Genomic DNA, 18612 nt, shown 5'->3' on the forward strand with positions numbered 1-18612 from the left:
AGCTCTTTATTCTGCTGATTTGCTGCTTCTGAGCAGATGGGACACCCAACGTACTGAATAAACACTTGCTGGGGAGGAATGTTTAATCACTCTTTGTACCTTGAAGCACCAGGTAATTAAAAAGTACTTTAGCTATAACATAGCTGGGAGCTAATTAAATTTGAACGGCATCCCCAGGGAGAGTGAGGACACAGTTTATGACTGATAATGTTCTACCAACATGTATATTGATTGTGCGGTAATTACCAGTGTTGACTGCTATTTGTACAAAGCATGTTGTGTAGTATTGGGATCACGGCTCTCTTGCAAGCCCGCCTTGCTGCAATCGCTCAGGCTGGGTTGGAGGAGGGGGAAGAGTTGTTTCGCTTTTTTATTCCCAGCCTCCTGCTGAGTTCCCAGACTCTTACCACAAATATAAGGCTTTTATGGACAAAACAGATTTAAGTGACCTCTGTTCTCAAAAAAAATAAAAGTATCTGAAGTTGACTTGGTAGGAAATAGCGTAACCAAACCTCTTCTGCAGCATGACTGTTCTGTTAAATGTGTTCTCTAATAGTGCTTGCAACAGACTGCGACTCTGGCTCCAACTCTGAGATCACTTACTTCATCCAGAGCACTGATTTTTCCATCACACATCACGGGGTCATCAATTCTAACCAGAGGCTGAACTTTGAGCGAGCAAACCATATGTATGAGTTTGTGGTGATAGCTGTCGATAAAGGACATCCCCCTCGGACAGGGACAGCGTCTGTGCGTATTCGAATGACCAACGTGAATGACGAGGCTCCTGTCTTCTCCCAGTCTGTGTAAGCCAGCTTGGACGCCTGCTTTGGTTTTTACAGATGCTGTTCATATGCGTAACCTTAATAACATTTGACTAAATGGTCACTTTTGTTGTGCAACTGTAAGCACCAGTGAAATCGAGGGGTAATTTGTATGAAGAAAGGCTTTAGAAGTTTGCCCTTTATTTCTAGATTGTATCAAAAAAATATACCAGTTGTGATACCAGCATATTGACTTTATAGAGGGAGAACAGAATTAATAAAAGATCTAACTCCACAGGGAATGATTTTGACTGTGTTGCCTTCTGGATCTCAAAGTGATTGTCCATGAATAAATATATGACAGATAAAGATGGTAGTTAGCAAACATTAAAATGTGATTTTTATCAGCAGCAGATTGCATTATAAGCTAACTTCATGAGGCCTGTTTGTTTAAAATGCCTTCTTTCATTTCCCAAATGAATACAATTTCTATTTTTTTGCATAAGTTTAAAGTATGGATATGTTTTAAATACAAAACATAAATACATTAATTTACAAAATTATATACTGGTTTTACATCATCTCTGCAGTATCTGATGCTTTCCATTAGTAGATGAGGACATAAGAAACACCGTATGACAGATACTAGTCCTGTTTCTCATCTTTAGGAGCTAAGTGATCCTGGTTTGCAGTGCAATGTAGTATGGTACATATTGATATCCTCCGAAAGATCCTTGGAAATTATGTATACCAAAAATGCAGGATTACAATCCTAAAATACAAACCCTATGCCAAACAAAGATGTTCCAAGTCTCGTCTTAAACTAATTAAAGATTGCATGATTGTATGCCCAAAGCTAAAAAAAAAATTACATTCATAGTGAATTTATAATTCTTCACTGATGGTTAACATGGAAATGGTTATTCTGATACTGAATGTGCTGCCATTGCTCCCTTATGTCCATCAGTTACAGAACTTTCCTTTCGGAAGATGCTGGTCCCAGCACCTTAGTGGCTACTGTTCGGGCAGAGGACCCTGACGGAGACGGGCTGCTATATCTGATTACGGGAGGTAATGAGGAGGGCAACTTCGAACTGGATAGTCAAAAAGGTAAGGAAAGAGGTTTTAGAACACTGTTATTTACTGTCTAATCTGTACTGACTCTGCTTTACCTGTGTGTCAAAAATCATAAGAAAGCACCATGTTTATATAATCTGCAAATGGGGATGCTTCATATCAATGAGAATTAGCTCTTGGATATGATGCTTGTCCTCCAAATATCAACCAAAATTTGAGGTTCTGGTCCAAGGACTGTGTGGTTTAAGATGACTGAATCCTATGCTTTGCAACCAAAATACAAGCTGAACCAAAAATACAGCGGCAGAGAAATGTGAAGCTCACGTGATTTTGTTTGTTTACACGGTAAAATAAAATGACACTTTATGCTTCCAAATTTAGGTATCATTAAACTCCGCAGAAACCCACCACCCAATCTGAAAGGGCCACAATATACACTGAACATCACTGCGATAGATGACAATGCCTCGGGGGGACCCACCCCTCTCAGCAGTTTTGCTGAGGTTATTGTAGGAGTTAATGACATTAATAACAACAAACCTGTCTTTAGAGAGGTAAGATGTCTTTCTGCAGATATTCTTTTCCCATCCATTATTGGGGTTATAGACTCTCCTTGGCTAGTGGTGGTTGCCGGCGGGCTGAAGGGATTGTGTGTGCAGAGCAGAATGAATCTGTAAGTGAACACACAGCCAGCTTTCTTCATACTTAAAGTGTAAAGTCGTTATTCTCCTTTTTTCCTTTCTCTCCCCTAGAGCTTGATTTCTTTGTGAGTATAAGTAATAGAAGTGATTTTCTTCTGAGTTCTTCTCAGACGTGCTTGAAAAAATATTGACACTGTGCAGCAAATTCATGTGGCTCTGTGTAATATGTAGCATTGGATGTTTGGGTGTATTTTTAGTGCGCTTACTACAGTGACAGCACCTGGGTTCTGGAGAATCAGCCTCCAGGCACGTATGTGCTACAGGTGGAAGCCTACGATGCAGACCTCGGCGTTAATGGAGAGGTGAAGTATGGGCTCATGCACCGAGATGGAGCTTCCCTGGGCTTCAGCATTGACCCAGACACAGGTCAGTAGCTTTCAGGTTACTGAGATAAAATGAAAATGGCATTGTATTGTAATGAGAATGCCACTGTATGAGTGTGTCCAAGTGGGCTCATGCTTTAATGGTGTAACTGCAGGATTAGCTAGAACAGCTTGTGGAATAAACACTGAAAAAAGTTCTGAGTATATGGATAGCCATGCACATAGATTAAATTAAGATGATAGTGATTTAAATGACAAATTAAGTAGGGGAACAAACCCCAGTTAAATAGGAAGATAAAAAGCTATTCTGTATCAGTTATCTTCCTATTGGATCAAGTGTAGCTATAAAAATGCAGAGCAGAAAGTGTGACGCCAACAGCTTGAGTTTGTTCTTCCCTTCAGCGTGGCCACAGTTTATTTCTCATCTCATGCAGAAATAGGAGGTCCAGTGCAGTGCATGTAGAGGCAAAACCCTCGTACCAGAACAGGGCAGTGACAGACAGTCTTGATGCATTTCAGGTGAAGGAGTTATAAAAGTAGTTGTTGTTGCTATAGTCAAAAAAAAGATAGGATATTTGCGTGTCCAGGACTGCACAGGAGACTGGAAGGACCGACAACAGAGCAGTAGAATCCTGTTCCCTAGCATAGTACTGACACAGGTCTGAAAGTGGCCTCCAGAAGGCCAGTTTGAAGTCTCCCAAACAGAAAAAAATATCTGAGGCAGGAAGAGACCTGGTCAGTGGAGAGGAAAAGCTGTATATGGGGAGAAAATTGTTCAATTTATTAACTGAGCTATGTGATTCCACCCTATTTTAATCTGTTCAATGAAGCAGCCTCCAGCTCCCACAGTAGAGATTACTTTGATCATATCACTCATGCCTTCTGTGGTGTGACTCTTCCTGGGAGTAATGAGCTGTCTTCAAAATATTCAGTTATTTGGACTGTCTCTGGAGTTAACCTAAGAGATGCCTCTTGATGAGGAGGAGAAAGTCCTATTGTGTTCCATGAGGAGCGCGATAACAAGCTACTCAGACTGAAGCTCCTTATCAGGGCAGCTGGAGAGAAAGCTGTTGACCCTTGGCAGTATGTGGCATGTGAGGAGAGGAGAGACAAGAGAACTGGCGTTGGTCCTGTCCAAGACACATGTTGCAGAGTTGGTGTCGATTAAGCTTGACGGTTGTGCTGCATGTGGTCAGAGCTTCCTCTTGTGTGGGAGACGTGCTGGTCCCTTTCTGCAAATTCAGCCCCGAGGCTGTGCATGCAGAACAGGAGGTGTCTGTGTTCCCAGGAGTCATCACAACCACGCAGAGTTTTGACCGGGAGAAGCAGAGAGAGTATACACTGTCTGTTACCGCTACCGACCAGGCACAGGAACCGCTGATCGGCGTGTGTCAGATCACCGTCCTTATTGCTGACATCAATGACAATGATCCCAAGTTTGAGAACAGTCGCTATCAGTGTGAGTGTTTCTTAACTACCTGTCCCAGTACTGCAGCATGAACCTGTTTAAGAGTTCCTTTTAACAGTGGTCAGTTTTTTAGGTGACCAGCCAACTTTAGGTGCTGCCAACTAAGCCAGTTACCACTTAATCCGTCATCAGTGGATATATGCAGAATTGATCACTGTCCTCTTTATTCATTGCAATACTCTTAAAAACATTGAGAGTCTTCACTCCTACTGATCAGGCAGATCTATCCCTTTGTGGCTTTTCCCTCCCTAGTTTTTCTGTGCACTGAATTTTTATTCAATGTCCCGAAACACAAAGTGACATCCTAGCTGAGAAGTCAATGGCCCTGACTAGAAGAGCAATTGTCATCTGTGTCTCTTGGACACAGCACCTGTGTTCAAATAGGCTGGAGTGGTATTTATCTCTTGTCAAACAGCCCCAAATCCTTGGCTTCTAGCCTGCCATTGGCTGTGAGCCCTGATGCCTCCTGTAACTGTGCTGCTGAGCTAGCTTTTCCTATTTGTCCTGGTGCCATTCCCTTTTTCATCCCCACATGACATGCTTTTCATCAGTCTTGCATTTAATTTTACTTGATGCTTCTCCAGTAAAGTCCTGCACCTGGACCCTCTACACTTGATGTCACCCACAAGTGACAAGTGTAGTCCCTAGCTGCTGGACTAGAACAGGCCTTTCCTTGCATAATTGCCTCAAAATGGCAAAAAATTGTTGACGATGCATGTGGCAACAACTCCATTTTGGAGATGTTTTCCCAGTTCTATGGAAATGTCATGTAAGGCAGAGCAGTGACCAATGCCTTATTAAACTGGAGATGGCTCTTAAGTGAGTCGTCTTTAGCATCACAGAGGCCAGCATTTTAGCAGGATTCAAAAAGAGGTTGGATGCTTGCATGGCAGAATTTTAGCAAGGAGAAGTGACCTGCTAGGAAATAGTCTAAATATACATCCACGCTTCAGAGTTATGCACAAGGTCAGAAAGAAAATTGTGTTCCACCTTTTAGAATAACTTACAGCGACTAACTCCCAGTGCCAAATGGGTTAAAATGTGCAGATTGGAAATAGCCGTTTCTAAATTCTTACCAGTGGTTTCTGCAAACCTGGCCAAAGCAGTGCTGAGAAGTCAGGTGGGAGTGATCTCACTGGAGAGAAATATTTTTGGACAGAGCACAGAAGTCCTTGAGGTAAAGGTAATGATTGTGCAAAGATGAACCTTTGTATTCTATCTTCAAACAAGTCCTTCAGGTGAAACTGCCCTGGGTTATTTTTTTTGAAAATTAGTGAAGCTGAGACGTCGCATTTGGTAATTATGGTGACTCCAGCACTTCTGAGGAATGGGTTGATTTTCTTCTTTTTTCATGAACACAGACAACCAGCAAAGGTCCTGAAGCAAAGGCAGTCCTTTGGGATGGGGAAATGGCAGATAATGAGGTCACTTTATGCATAGCACTTTTCCAGCATCTATACATAAGTAATCAATGTCTGCACGTCACAGAATTAAAAATAGCTTCTTCTCTAACAAGATCAAATGCCATTAGTCATGGTCTATTCTTCCTGGCAACTGCTGGTTCTTTATTCCTCTGCACTAGGATGTTGGTCAAATCCCTGATTTAAGCCATACATCTTATCATCTGCCTGCAAAACAGACATTAAAGAAATTATTAACTCTATGCAGTAGGGATGGCATGTTAGAGTTATGCTAGCAGCAAGCAGAAGTACATGAAATGAGAGAGTATGGCCCTTCCAAGTAATTTTGTATTTTTTCTTACAATGTGATTTAACAGGATTTGACTATAAAGACATAAATTTAAACACACAAAAAAGGATATTTTACAGTGTTTCTTAGCAATAAATTCCATTTCCATTAATCTATTTTAGTGCCAGTAAATCTCCTCTGAGAGCAGCTTTGGCTCTTACTGACATACCAGGAATATGAATCCTAGGCCAACTAAATGTCCTGGGGGACAAGGGCAGCTGATTAAAGTTCAAATTTGTGTTCATGGAGCCAGCAGTGGTGGTGGTTTAAGGTTCTACTGCCCCGCTGCCATGGAGCATAGATGTTAAGGAAGAAAACCAAAACAGAAAACTTGGCCACTCCGCTTTCTAAGTAGTGTGCAAACCTGATTGTCCCACCTCAAAAATGCTAAAGGAGACACATACAAGAGAAATCAAAGATTATGAAATAGCTTCTGAACAAGAAGTGATTAACTAGACTGACTGGATTGTCTAAACCTAACTGTGGCAGCCTTCCCACTGCCAGGGCTGTTTCAATACGCTGAGCTGATGGAGCCTTAGTGCATGGAAATGGCTCAAAAACCTGATCGGGCAAGCACCCATAGCTACTTGGAGGGGGAATTGGGGCTGGATGGCTGAGGATGGAGGGAAGAGCAGGACCAAAGTGACTAAAGACTGGGGTATGGAAAAGAGGCAGCCGGCAGGGAGGCAATAGCTTTATATAAAATTATGCCTCGCAGAGAGGAGGGGACTAGGAAATGACTGCTCACAATTTCCCATCGTTTTGTTGGTGTCCTTGCCAGGAATCAGGCATTAGGAAGACAAAATGAATTACTTTTCTGTGCAATGGGCTGTGCGACTCTTTGCCTCCAGGTTTTTTAGGTTATGTTTATAAAAGCAGGTTCAAAGAAGGACTGGTCTGTGTAAGGCTACGGACACAAAGGCACAGCCTCTATCTCAGGTGGATTGCTGGGAGCAGGGATTGAGACCTAAGGAAAGGGCCGTGTATAAATGCTCATTGCCCTTGCCCTGGGCAGCTTCTCCAAAACACTGGGGTGTTGGGGGCACCCTCGCTACGACCTGAATCTTCATGCTTTGTGATGCCCTACTGCCTCCCGCTGGCAACGGTGCTGCTGCCACTCACGTTCGGGATTAATTCAATTCACACAGAATACCTTTTGATGCCAACCTGCTTTTACCAGCAGCTGAGCCCAGCAGCCTGGGCTGTGATCTGAAGCGGTGGGTGCGCGGGCGGGCGGCTGCCGGCTTTGCCAGCACCACCGTGGAGAGGCACAAGTGCTGGCAGCGGCGTAGTCGGCAAGCCTGCTTCACCAGCACTCGGCTTGACAGCCCAGCGTGTCAGGGGAAGGGGAAGCTAAAAGAGGACTGCAGACACTCTGTTAGTGGCAATACTTTATAACCTGCCTCATTACAGAAACATTCAATCTCACACGAAGAGATTTTTTTTTTTCTTACAGGAGTGTTTCTGTTATACACAGCCTGGTAAATCAGAGCAAGACCTGCTGACCATGCCTTTGTCTTTTCAAAGACTTCCTCAGCGAAGACACTCCGGTGGGGATGAGTTTCCTCCGTGTTGCAGCTCATGACAGTGACCAAGGTGTGAATGCTGCTGTCACATACTCGATGGTAGAGCACCAGCTGGAATACTTCCAGATCAACCCCAGCACGGGCTGGGTACACGTTAACTGCCCGCTACCCCAGGTAATGCGACTCTCTGCTTGGAACTGAGCAACCTCCAACCCCTCAAATCCATTGCGGAGGGTTAATGGCAGTCTCTTGATTTGTACAAAATGGTTTGCAAATATCCTCGGTCTTCTTCGTTTCATAGGCAACGCGCATTAGTCGCTATATTGTAGCGACAGACGGAGGGAACAGAAGCAGCACCGTGGAGCTGACGGTAACTGTCACTAATGCACTCAGCCAGCCGCCCCGGTGGGAGCAGAGCAGATACTGGGTAACCATCCCTGAAAACACCATTCGTGACACCAAGATAGCGGTATGTTGAAAGTGCTGTTACTTCCCTCCCTCTCCTCATTTCAACTTCTTCCTCTGTTGTGCTCTGTCTCCAAGTTAAGAGCGCATGGATGCCTGCTCCGCAACATTACTGCGTCGTGCTGTTTCCTGATCAGCCTTCACAGCTGTGTACCCCATCGGTGTTTGTCAGGAGTACCTGTTGCAGAATAGGCTAGTGTTTCAGCTGGCAGCAGTTTTCCCAGTGACTTCTTAAACCGGCAGCCCTCGGGGTGTGCTCCCGCGGGCAGCGGCTGTGAATGAGAAGCAAGACCCGTGCTCTGCCTGCGTGGGAAACCCTTGAGTGTTCCCACCAAGGGCCGCCTCCTCGCTCCTCCATCCTCAGTGGACCATGCTGCCTGCCTCCATCTTTCCTACAGCTTTTTCTCAGTTTAGCACTACGGCATGAAACGGCTGTAGTTTGTTTTGGACTCTTCTAACCCAAACCAATTCCTTTTTAACCCGTACAGACTTATTCTTTAAGGATAGTCTCTTCTCTAAATTGCCAGATGATCCCTGCTTTCCTCCTCCTGCATGTAATATCCAAATACTTGCAAACAATTTAGGTTTTGTCTGTATCTCACCTGGTAAAATGTACAACTCAGTGGAGAAATCATCTCCTTTTGAATAGCTTTTGTTTTGGAAGGAGGAGGGAGGAGAGATTTCCTTTAGCCAGTGATGCAGTTCTTGCTTGGCACATTTACAGGAGGTAAATTTACTGTTGATTAAAGACCTGCATCAAAACTAAATGTTGTAAAATGAAACTCAGGTCTGTAAACTGTTTCTCTTTTGTCTGTTATCCAAGTCATACAGGCATGTATGTTGGAGAACATACATGCATGTATGTTCTTGCCATCAAACTGAACGTATAACACTTGCAGCCTCATGCTTCATGAACATATGTGGTGGCTCTTTTCTTCTTCAGACCATCAAAGCCACATCCCCTCTTGGTGATCCCAGGGTTACGTATAATCTGGAGGAGGGTCAAGTTCCAGAGACTAACATGCCAGTTCGTTTCTATCTGAAGCCAAACAGAGCTGATGGATCTGCTTCTCTTCTAGTCGCTGAACCACTTGACTTTGAGACAACTAAGTTTTTCACCCTGACAGTCCGGGCACAAAACGTAGCAATGACTCCTTTAGCTTCCTTTACTACTGTTTGTGTGAATGTAACAGGTAAGCTTTGCTGCTGCTAGAACAGCTCATTCAGAACGATATTCTTGTTATTTTTAGTATAACACCACGAATTCAGGTAACATCCATGAAATTACAAATCACCTAAGAGTGCTTAGTACGTTTCTATACTGTAAAAGGAAGTCATGCAGTCATTGAAAAGGTCTATTTGAGACAATTTCCAAGTACAACTATCAAATGTAGAAATGTGATAGTGCAAAAATGGGCTGTCTGAATGTTTACGCAACACTAGTGCCTGCTTTTATAAACGTAATTGGAAAGATTTTCTTTTGATAGGAGGAGAAATCTAGTAAATGTCCCCAAGCTATTGAAAGGAGATGAGTATTACTGGAAATATTCTGTGCTATAGAAAGAGAAACAGCCCAGATAGGTTGGGTTTGTGTTTGATATCTGTTTAGGGGTTTTTGTTATATTCAGAATTTTCTATTGAACACCGAGATTAAAACTCCAGAAATGAAAATGCAACGGTTCTTACAATAGATGCAATTTTCAAAAATTTGATCCAACCCTCCTTATATTAGAATCTTTTTGTAAGGCTCTACTCCTGTAGATCCACATAAAACTATAAATCTGATTTTAATTCCTGCTTTTTGAAGCACTAGTGGAGTTACTTTTGATATGTAGACATTTAGATGAAAACATGAGTAAGTGAAGTCTCCAGCAAAAACATTTGTCTTCCTCACCACCATGGACATGAGAGACCTAAGTGGTAATTTGAATGGGAATCCAACTTCCCTGCTTCACTTTATCACAGCATTGTTCTGTCTTCCACAATCCACCAATGCAAAAACCCTTCAGGTTTGTAGATCAAGAGTGCTTCAAGTCAGGGTCTGAGCCTCATTGTAGATTATGGACCATGACCCCAAAGATTTTTCCTATAGTGCAGTTATTGGTATCAGAATTTGGCAGAAACTTCATTTTGCTCACAAGCAAAAATCCTTTTTCAATAACTTAGTATTTTATACAAAAAAAGGTTTACACACACATGTATGTCTTTAAACACCTTTAAAAGAAAGAACCACCAGAAATTTTCACATGCAGAATTGTCCTTTATATATGCACAAGCACACAGGAAAGGAAGTCTTTTATAGCATCTTATTTTCCTTCCTTGCTCAGTGAATTTTCTGAAACTTATCTCTAACAAGACATATTCTCTTCTATACAATACACCGCCCCAAACCTGTTAGAAAAGAAGTTTTCACAGATGATTGTGCATATAAGAGAGAAAGAAAATTGGGATTTATAGGACCCCACACTGACAACTTTAAAAAATAAAAAGTAATTTAAGACATTGGTCCTGCAAATAGTTGTGTCAGAATCAATGGAGTCATGTGGCAGTAGTAAAACTAAATGTGTGCTTAAGGGTTTGCAGAATGAGATACTAAGAATTTTGTCTGCTCTTCATAAAGACAGATGGATCCAAGGAACTTTCATTACAGCTCATCTGTTTTGGCACTGTGCCACGACACAGGAAAATGACTTTCCTAATACGTGGCTGTTAAACTGTGAAAAGTGCAAAAAGATGTAGGGGACTATGCAGCATTTCTAAGTTTAGTCATCTTGCAGACAAGGAGGAACACCAGACTGATATGTCACAGGCTGAGCAGGAGGACGTGATTCTAGAGCAGTTTAAACGGATTGGAGTCAGTGCTGCCATAGTCCTGCTTGCCTGTCCCTTGTGCTCACCTGGTCTTACACAGCAGTTTTAGGGAGAAAGTGTGTCAGAAACTGGCCCTTCAAAACACTGGGCATACCTTTTCCAGTTTAGGTCTCTACAAGGGTCAGGCAAGGAGGACAAGCCAGACCAGCACTGGTGTAAGCTTAACGTGGCTTTGCCTTGTGCCTAACCTGACCTGACTGCAGACGGCTGCCCCTGGGGCAGCCCCTCCTTGCCTTCACCTGCACTTCTCACCACGTCCCTTGCGTTGGATCTGGCGATTGCACAGCTGCAGAGCGTTTCGGATCACAGCGAGCCCTCTTCTCTCTGGAAAGGCAGTCTCTCTCAGAGCAACAAAACGAGCGCTGTCAACACGCGGCCACGTGACCCAGCTCGTGGGAAGGGGGATCCCATGGCTTAGAGCAGGGTGACAAGAGTGGGAAGATCAGCGTGCTTCCTTTGGACATTGGCCAGTAGTTAGATGAGGGAGGCTAATGTGCAAGTGCGTCCTAAATAATCATTAGGTCCTACAGCCTAACGTGACTCTTGCTATACTGCCCTGCAAAGGCCAGGAAAGACTGTTTTACATGTGCTCTTTGTCAACTCTATAGACTCTGCAGGTTTAATTCCACCATAACTTAATCAGCCCTTAATAAAATGCTGAAATTAACTGCTGCTGTAGATAACCAGCTCTTCACAGACTGTGGATGACAGGCCTCCTGGTCCTGACATTCATGGACTTCCTATAAGTAAAATTGCTGGTCAAATCATTAGCTGGTATCTTAGCTGAAATTAGGCCACTGTCTCCCAGAAGCTGCTCAATGTCTATAAAATGCCTGACAGCTGCCATGAAAATGGGAAGACCCGAAGCAGGGTTGCTTCTTACTGTGAACAATGTGAGTTCTTTCTCCAAGCAAAATTATGACAGTAAAAAAAAGTCTTCAAACACTTTCTTACCATGGTCCCCATCAACTCCTTTTGCAGATGTCAATGATAATGTTCCATTCTTCGTGTCTTCTAACTACGAGGTGTCTGTGCCGGAAGGAGCTGATGTTGGCACATCTGTGGTTCAGGTGTTAGCTACGGACTTGGATTCTGGCCTACATGGAGAGGTTTGACTTTACATCCAATTCTTTTCCTCCCAATAGGCAAGTGTTGTAATTAGCGAGAGCGCGCAGACAGCAGATGACAGGGTAATGAGCCACAAACACTTCATACAGCACTTGTCAAGCATTTGTCTAGCATATGCCTGATGTGCATAATATGGGATGCAGGCAGAGAAGAAGCTGTTCACGATCTTGAGATCCAGCATCATAGCAGCTCATCCTGATCCAGCAACTGTGACAAGGCACTGCGGCGTGATTCTCAGGGGGGTTGCTCCCTGACAAGACAAGTGGAGATATCTGCAGAACATGTTTCCAAACTCTTGTCTCTTCAGCTCATTATTTAATTGACCATCAGTGATTACTGTTAGTTAAACATGGCTGTTTAAATATGGTCAATTAAATAACATTTCATTTCACCACCATTGGTGAAATGGTTGGTCAAACCAACATTTGACCATCATTGTCATAATGACCCAACCCTAGGAAAAAGTAGTGTTATGAAGGAAACTGCTCATTTTCTGTGCATTTTCCTGAGCCTTTTCCAAAAATCCTACTAGCTCTTTTGGGAGGAAACTCTAGCTAGCAGAGATCTACTGTTCCGTAACTGTCATTTTGCAACTTCTGAAGAGCGACCTGTGTGGTAGAACTGCCTGGCAGTGCTCTGGGCATGACTTGGGGGTGGAAATGTTTTTTTCAGAGGAGGAAGCCAAACCTTTGTTAAAGGGAAAAATGTGGATAGCTTTCATCAGTGGAGGTTTTCGTTTGTTCAGTCCTGCTGAATGTGACCCAAACTCTCAGCCCCATTTTTTTTGAGATCAGAAGCACAGTGGGTTGCTAGAAGCTGGGGAGGCACCAGGGAAGATGTTATTCCATACATTCTCTGTCCTTCTGTTATTCATGATCTTTTTTAACTGCTCCTGCTGGCCACTGTTGGACATTAGATACTGGGCTTGATGGGCCTTGTTATCACTGGTACGGATGTTCTTCTGTTTGAGAATTCTGGTTTATTATATCAAAATGGGCAAAAGACCTAGAAATATTCTGTCCAGATGAGCTGTCTTTTCTCAGAGTGTTGCTGTTTTGCAGATGGATCCAGGAGGCTGCTGGGGAAGGGGGAGGTCACAGCACTTGGACATACAAATAGAAGTGGAAAATGTAACCTCTTTTAACTATTTCCTTTTTAGGTTCACTACTTAATATTGAAAGATGCTAGTGAGGATTACCAATTCTTCACCATTGAGCCCGAGACAGGAATTATTTCCACCCATGCATCTTTTGACAGAGAGAAAAGAGCCTCTTATTTGATTGAAGTTCAGTCTCAGGACTCTTCAGAATCTGCTAGACCTGGTGTTCGTGGGCAGCCCAACACAGGTAAAACCAGTAAGGAATAATATATTGGGTAAAAGATATCAGAGATTGGGTTCCTTGAGTTTTCTAGACTTGGGGCATACGTGAGCTGTCTGGAATATGACAAGGTATCCCACCTCTGCCGTTTCTAGTCTGCATGTTCCTCTTGCGTCTCCTTCTTAGACACAGCCTACGTAAGGATTTTTGTCAGTGATGTGAATGACAACGCTCCAGCATTTCCTCGCGCAGTGTATGAGGTCAGCATAGATGAGGACAGGGATGTTGGAAGTCCTGTTGTGACAGCAACAGCAGATGATGAAGATGAGGGTGAGTGGACCCTGCATGTCTTTCTAAGTCCTCTTAGTATGACTGGGTGTTGTGTGTAGGGCTGCTTCCTCATGGGCAAACAAATCTCTGCATTCAGGAGACGATTAAGCATTTCAAGCATTTGTAAAAGTGAGGAGAGAAGTTTTGGGCAGGTGGGAGCATTTTCTTTTATTAGGTGCTCAGGTTCACAAGGCAAAGGTTAAGCTAGCTGGCAATCTCTTTGGGGCAGAATGAAATCACCTGGAGTCACAACCCTGCTGTAACTTCACAAGAGGTAACACAAGAACTCACTCACTCCTGAGCATGTTCTTGCTTTGCGCTGACTCCGGTGCTTTCCAGATCTCCCTGGGAGTCAGTTTTACTTATTACGATTGCAAGAAAACCAAACCTGTGTGCTTTTTGGTGAGTTAGTGGTTTGAATGTGCTTGTGGAAGAATCTGACAAACGGTAGAAAATGTGGGATGACATGGCCAGAAATTAAGGCAGGGAGAAGGCAGGAATAAAGCAGGAAAAAAGGGAGAGCCAGACCTTCTTTTTGGGCTCACACTTACATCAGCTCTGATGGTGTGAAACTGCCCCTACAGTGTGGCGAGACCAGATGGGCTGAGCCAGTCCAACAGCATGCACCACCAGTCAGTTCCATCGTTGCTTCTGCTGTGGCTTTTTTGCTCCTTTTATGAGTTGGTCCAGCTCAACTTGATGGAGAAAAACAAACCCATTGAAAGAAAGAAGGCAAGCTGGTGCATTGGTGACATAGCCCAAATGAGCACCAGAGGAACATGTTGCTGGGAGCAGGTGGGAGCTGACCGTTCCTTTCGGTGGCAGGGCTGTAACGCCCGCGCCTTTTAGTGCCGACGACGGAGAAGTAAAGAGGCCGTTTAAAACCGACTGCTCCACTTGAGAGAATTTGGCAAAAGTGACTAGCAAGTGATGCTCAAACTCATGCCGCAAAGGCAGCCAAGCTCTTCCAAACACTAATGTCGAGCACAGCCTTTTCACTTTCTTGCCATCAATGTTGCTCTAGTCTTCTCACCCACTGCTGCCTCACAATTTAAAATGCTGAATGTTCTTTCTACTCCTAGCAGTTCACCTATTTAATTTGGGAAATGACTTCATATCCCAGAGTGCAATGTCATGTATTTTTTTTCCTGTTCAAAAAAGTAAACATGAAGCACCAAACAATTTTGTTGTTGTTGTTGCTAAGCGTTTTGCATCAATCAAACAACTGCTGTTGTACAGGTGGTATAGTCTTCTGAGATGAATTCTTGCTCAAAATAGAGGACTTCTGTTATATTTTAGCACCACCCAGTGGTTAAAAAAATATTGAAGCAATATTGGCATTTGAAATGGGAGGCTTAGGAAACATTGAGCAAAAATAGCTTCTAGTATTTTAATAGTATGTTACTTTTTTATTATTGGTAAATGAATGCCAATAAATTAAAGGCACACAATTCCTTCATTGTCAATAAACAGGTGCTTGTCTGTGACTGCAAATTATATTTGTAAATATAAATGGAGACCTAACTCGCAATCTACCATACACATACCCTTCCAATTACATGCATGGATCATTCTGTTTGTGGCTGTGTCTATGTTTTATCTCCCACACACACTGTAACAGTCTGGGCAAATATGGTTTCTCTTGGATACATGTCCACCATGTATAGCTGGATTGAGCATTCAGAGCTCAGATAGTGGACAGGCAGTGGTCGTTTACTTTCTCTTGTAGGTGCAAATGCCAAACTAAGGTATCAGATCACATCAGGAAATGTGAAAGGGGTTTTTGATGTGGAACCTGAGGTTGGAACTGTCTTCATCGCTCAGCCTCTGGATTATGAACAAGAACAACATTATGAGCTCCGTCTTGTAGCTTCTGATGGAAAATGGGAAAACCACACTCTTATCATCATCAATGTTGTCAATAAGAATGACGAAGCACCAATCTTCACTCAGAATGAATACCAGGGCAGCGTCTTCGAGGAGCTCACAGATCTGCCTGTACTTGTCCTAAAGGTAAAGCAGTTTGCTCAAAGCAGGGCAAAACCCAACTTTTTGTTCAGCTCAATCCCATCCATTCACAGATTCACACAAATCCAAAAAGATAGTTTCTTTAGGGCGGGTGAGCCCTGGTATTAGGATTTAGCTAGCAACTTTCTGTAAAGAAGAGAATAAAGAAAGCCTGGTTGAATTTGCGTGGTGGACTTGCTACCTTGACCAGCATAAATAACGGTTGGACTCGATGGTCTTAAGAGTCTTTTCCAACCTAAATGATTCTATGATTCTATATGTCGAAAAAAACATTGACATTCTATATGTCGAAAAAACTCTGCTTTACAAAGCAGAGTTAGCATATTTTGAGTAACTGTATAAGCATAGTGTGGTTGGCTCATGCACGTACCTCATGCATTTCAGTCACAGACTCTTTAGCTATATTTATACTACCAAATAAACATTACCAGGGATTGTTCTTTGACTCTGGAACTCGATCATCTTCTTTGTTTTGTTGTTAGAACAGTCTCTGGCATGAGGATTGCTTGGTTGGCCCAACTGGCTGTCTCCCAAACAGTCCCTGGATGCAAGTCAGGAGCTGGGAGTTCTCTCTGGCCTGTGCTGATAATCAGTTTGGATGCATGGCCACCCTGTTTTTGCAGCCTTCTATTCACTTGGAGAGAAACACTCCCTGTTTGCCGTTGTATTCCAGCTCCAAAGAGTTTCACAAGAAACATTTGCTCAGCACATCTGTTAACTACTTCCACTTGGTTCTTCCTGCAGTTATTTCCTCTTTCCAAAGTATACTTGGAAGTAGAATATATTGGTCTGTCTAAACGTGATCTTTTTGTTTCTCTAGACCACGCATGATGTTTATTGAAAGAGTACTTGACCTGAATGACTCAAACCAATAGATGTTTGCTGTTAAAATGCATGCTATTTATTTAGCCTGCACCATACCAACTGCCATCAGTAAAAGAGCAGTGATTTCCCCTTTTCTTTTACATAAACACTTACCTGCTGTGATTTGTTCCAGGTTTCTGCAACAGACCCCGACCAAGCAGCTGATCAAAATGCCATTAACTATTCCCTGCACGGACAGGGGGCCAGCAGCGAATTCAGCATCAATGAGAACACAGGCGAGATCAGTGCAAATAAAAGGTTAGACCGTGAGAAGCGATCAACATGGCGCTTTCTTGTTCTTGCAACAGATGAGAGCGGGGAGGGACTGACTGGCTTTGCAGATGTGATCATAGACGTGAGGGATGTGAACGACAACGCACCCCTTTTCCTCTGTGTGTTGGATGGCTGTTTCATGGGCCACGTCCCTGAGGATTCTCCGGCAGACACTCCTGTCATGGAAATGACAGCCGTGGACCTTGATGACCCAAAGGCTGGTATGAATGCTGTGCTAACATACAGCATCATTCAGAATGTCCAAAATGAAATTAATCTGAACTTGTTCTCAATTGACTCAGTTAGTGGCACCATCTATACAGTGCTTGGGTCCCTGGATCGGGAGAAGGAAGACAAATACCTAGTAGTGGTTGAGGCCAGAGATGGAGGAGGGCTTACTGGGACAGGCACCGCCACTATTGTGGTGACCGATGTAAACGATCATGCTCCAGTCTTCCTGCAAAGGATCTACACAGCATTTGTCTCTGAGAATGCAAGTATTAACACTGAGGTGGCAGTGGTGTCTGCTGTGGACAGAGATGAGGGAGAAAATGCCATGGTGACGTTCAGCATCCTTGATGGGGACAACGACCGCAAGTTCTCCATAGAGACAGATGAAGTCAACAACTGTGGGTTTATCCGGCTACGAAAGCGAATTGACTTTGAGAAGCCTCATGAGAGAGTGTTCAATCTGACTGTGAAAGCAGAGGACATGGATTTCTTCAGCGTCGCTCACTGCGTGATCTATGTGGAGGATTCCAATGACCACGCTCCTGTCTTCTATCCCCAGTTCTATGAAGTGGCTGCACTGGGGGAAGACGCGCCAGTTGGCACCAAAGTTGTTCAGGTTTCTGCTGTTGACTTGGATTCTGGCCTGAACGGAAGGTTTTCTTTCCACCTGCTAAACAAGTCTGACCCAGGTGGCCAGTTCTCTGTGGCTAGTGATGGGTGGGTGATGGTTGCAGGACTGCTGGATCATGAGACAGTGACACAGTACCAACTCATTGTCATTGCCACCGATATGGGGCAGCCCCCTCTGACTGGCAGTGCCACTGTTTTGGTGACTCTGCAGGATGTAAATGACAACGGGCCAGAGTTTGAGGCTCATTATAACCCAGTGGTCTGGGAAAACACAGCTTCTCCACAGGTCGTCCAAATGAATGAGACCTCTACATTGCTGTACGCTAAGGACCGAGACACTGCTGCTAACGGAGCACCTTTCTCCTTTCACCTTCTCAGTGATTTCGATAGCCTGACTAACTTCAATTTGCAGGACTTACACAATGGAAGTGCCTTGCTCACTGCGCTGCGTACCTTTGACAGGGAAGTGCACAAGGTGTTCTACCTGCCCGTCCTGATCACAGACAGCGGGATCCCACCAATGAGCTCCACTAACACACTGACCGTGAATATCGGGGACCAAAATGACCACCCGCATTCTGCTGGCTACATGGAATGTCTCATTTACAGCTATGATGGTAAATCACTCCCTGATGCTTGCTTCCAAGTGTGACAGTAAGGTCAAAGGAGTAGCTGTGAGATTCACAGGAGGACTCCATCCTGTTCCACATAAGCTAAGATCTTAGTAGAGTTGCTACTGAAGTTTACTTAAGCCCCATCAGAAAGCAGTAGGTGTGTGGGGTGCAGAACTCCGGGCCACTTGGTTTGTGGAAGAAACTGAGCCAGCCTTGAAAGAAGACCATAGCTGGCTGCTAATATGCATGTT

At 43.7% G+C, this 18612-nt stretch overlaps 1 protein-coding gene across 2 annotated transcripts in view; it reads left to right on the forward strand.

Moving 5' to 3' along the window:
- Positions 1-18612, forward strand: part of LOC126047444 (neural-cadherin-like) — a 56274-nt gene that overhangs the window by 19673 nt on the left and 17989 nt on the right. For both annotated transcript variants that reach the window (XM_049821097.1, XM_049821104.1), the window contains exons 6-18: positions 557-806; positions 1732-1874; positions 2223-2395; positions 2740-2908; positions 4154-4324; positions 7610-7782; positions 7910-8077; positions 9017-9266; positions 11926-12053; positions 13232-13418; positions 13578-13721; positions 15451-15734; positions 16747-18364. In XM_049821097.1, coding sequence (XP_049677054.1) covers positions 557-806; positions 1732-1874; positions 2223-2395; positions 2740-2908; positions 4154-4324; positions 7610-7782; positions 7910-8077; positions 9017-9266; positions 11926-12053; positions 13232-13418; positions 13578-13721; positions 15451-15734; positions 16747-18364 — 3858 coding nt within the window. The remainder of the gene's footprint in view (positions 1-556; positions 807-1731; positions 1875-2222; positions 2396-2739; positions 2909-4153; positions 4325-7609; positions 7783-7909; positions 8078-9016; positions 9267-11925; positions 12054-13231; positions 13419-13577; positions 13722-15450; positions 15735-16746; positions 18365-18612) is intronic.

The sequence above is a fragment of the Accipiter gentilis genome, chromosome 2 (genome assembly GCF_929443795.1).
Source record: "Accipiter gentilis chromosome 2, bAccGen1.1, whole genome shotgun sequence".
Classification (NCBI taxonomy): domain Eukaryota; kingdom Metazoa; phylum Chordata; class Aves; order Accipitriformes; family Accipitridae; genus Astur; species Astur gentilis.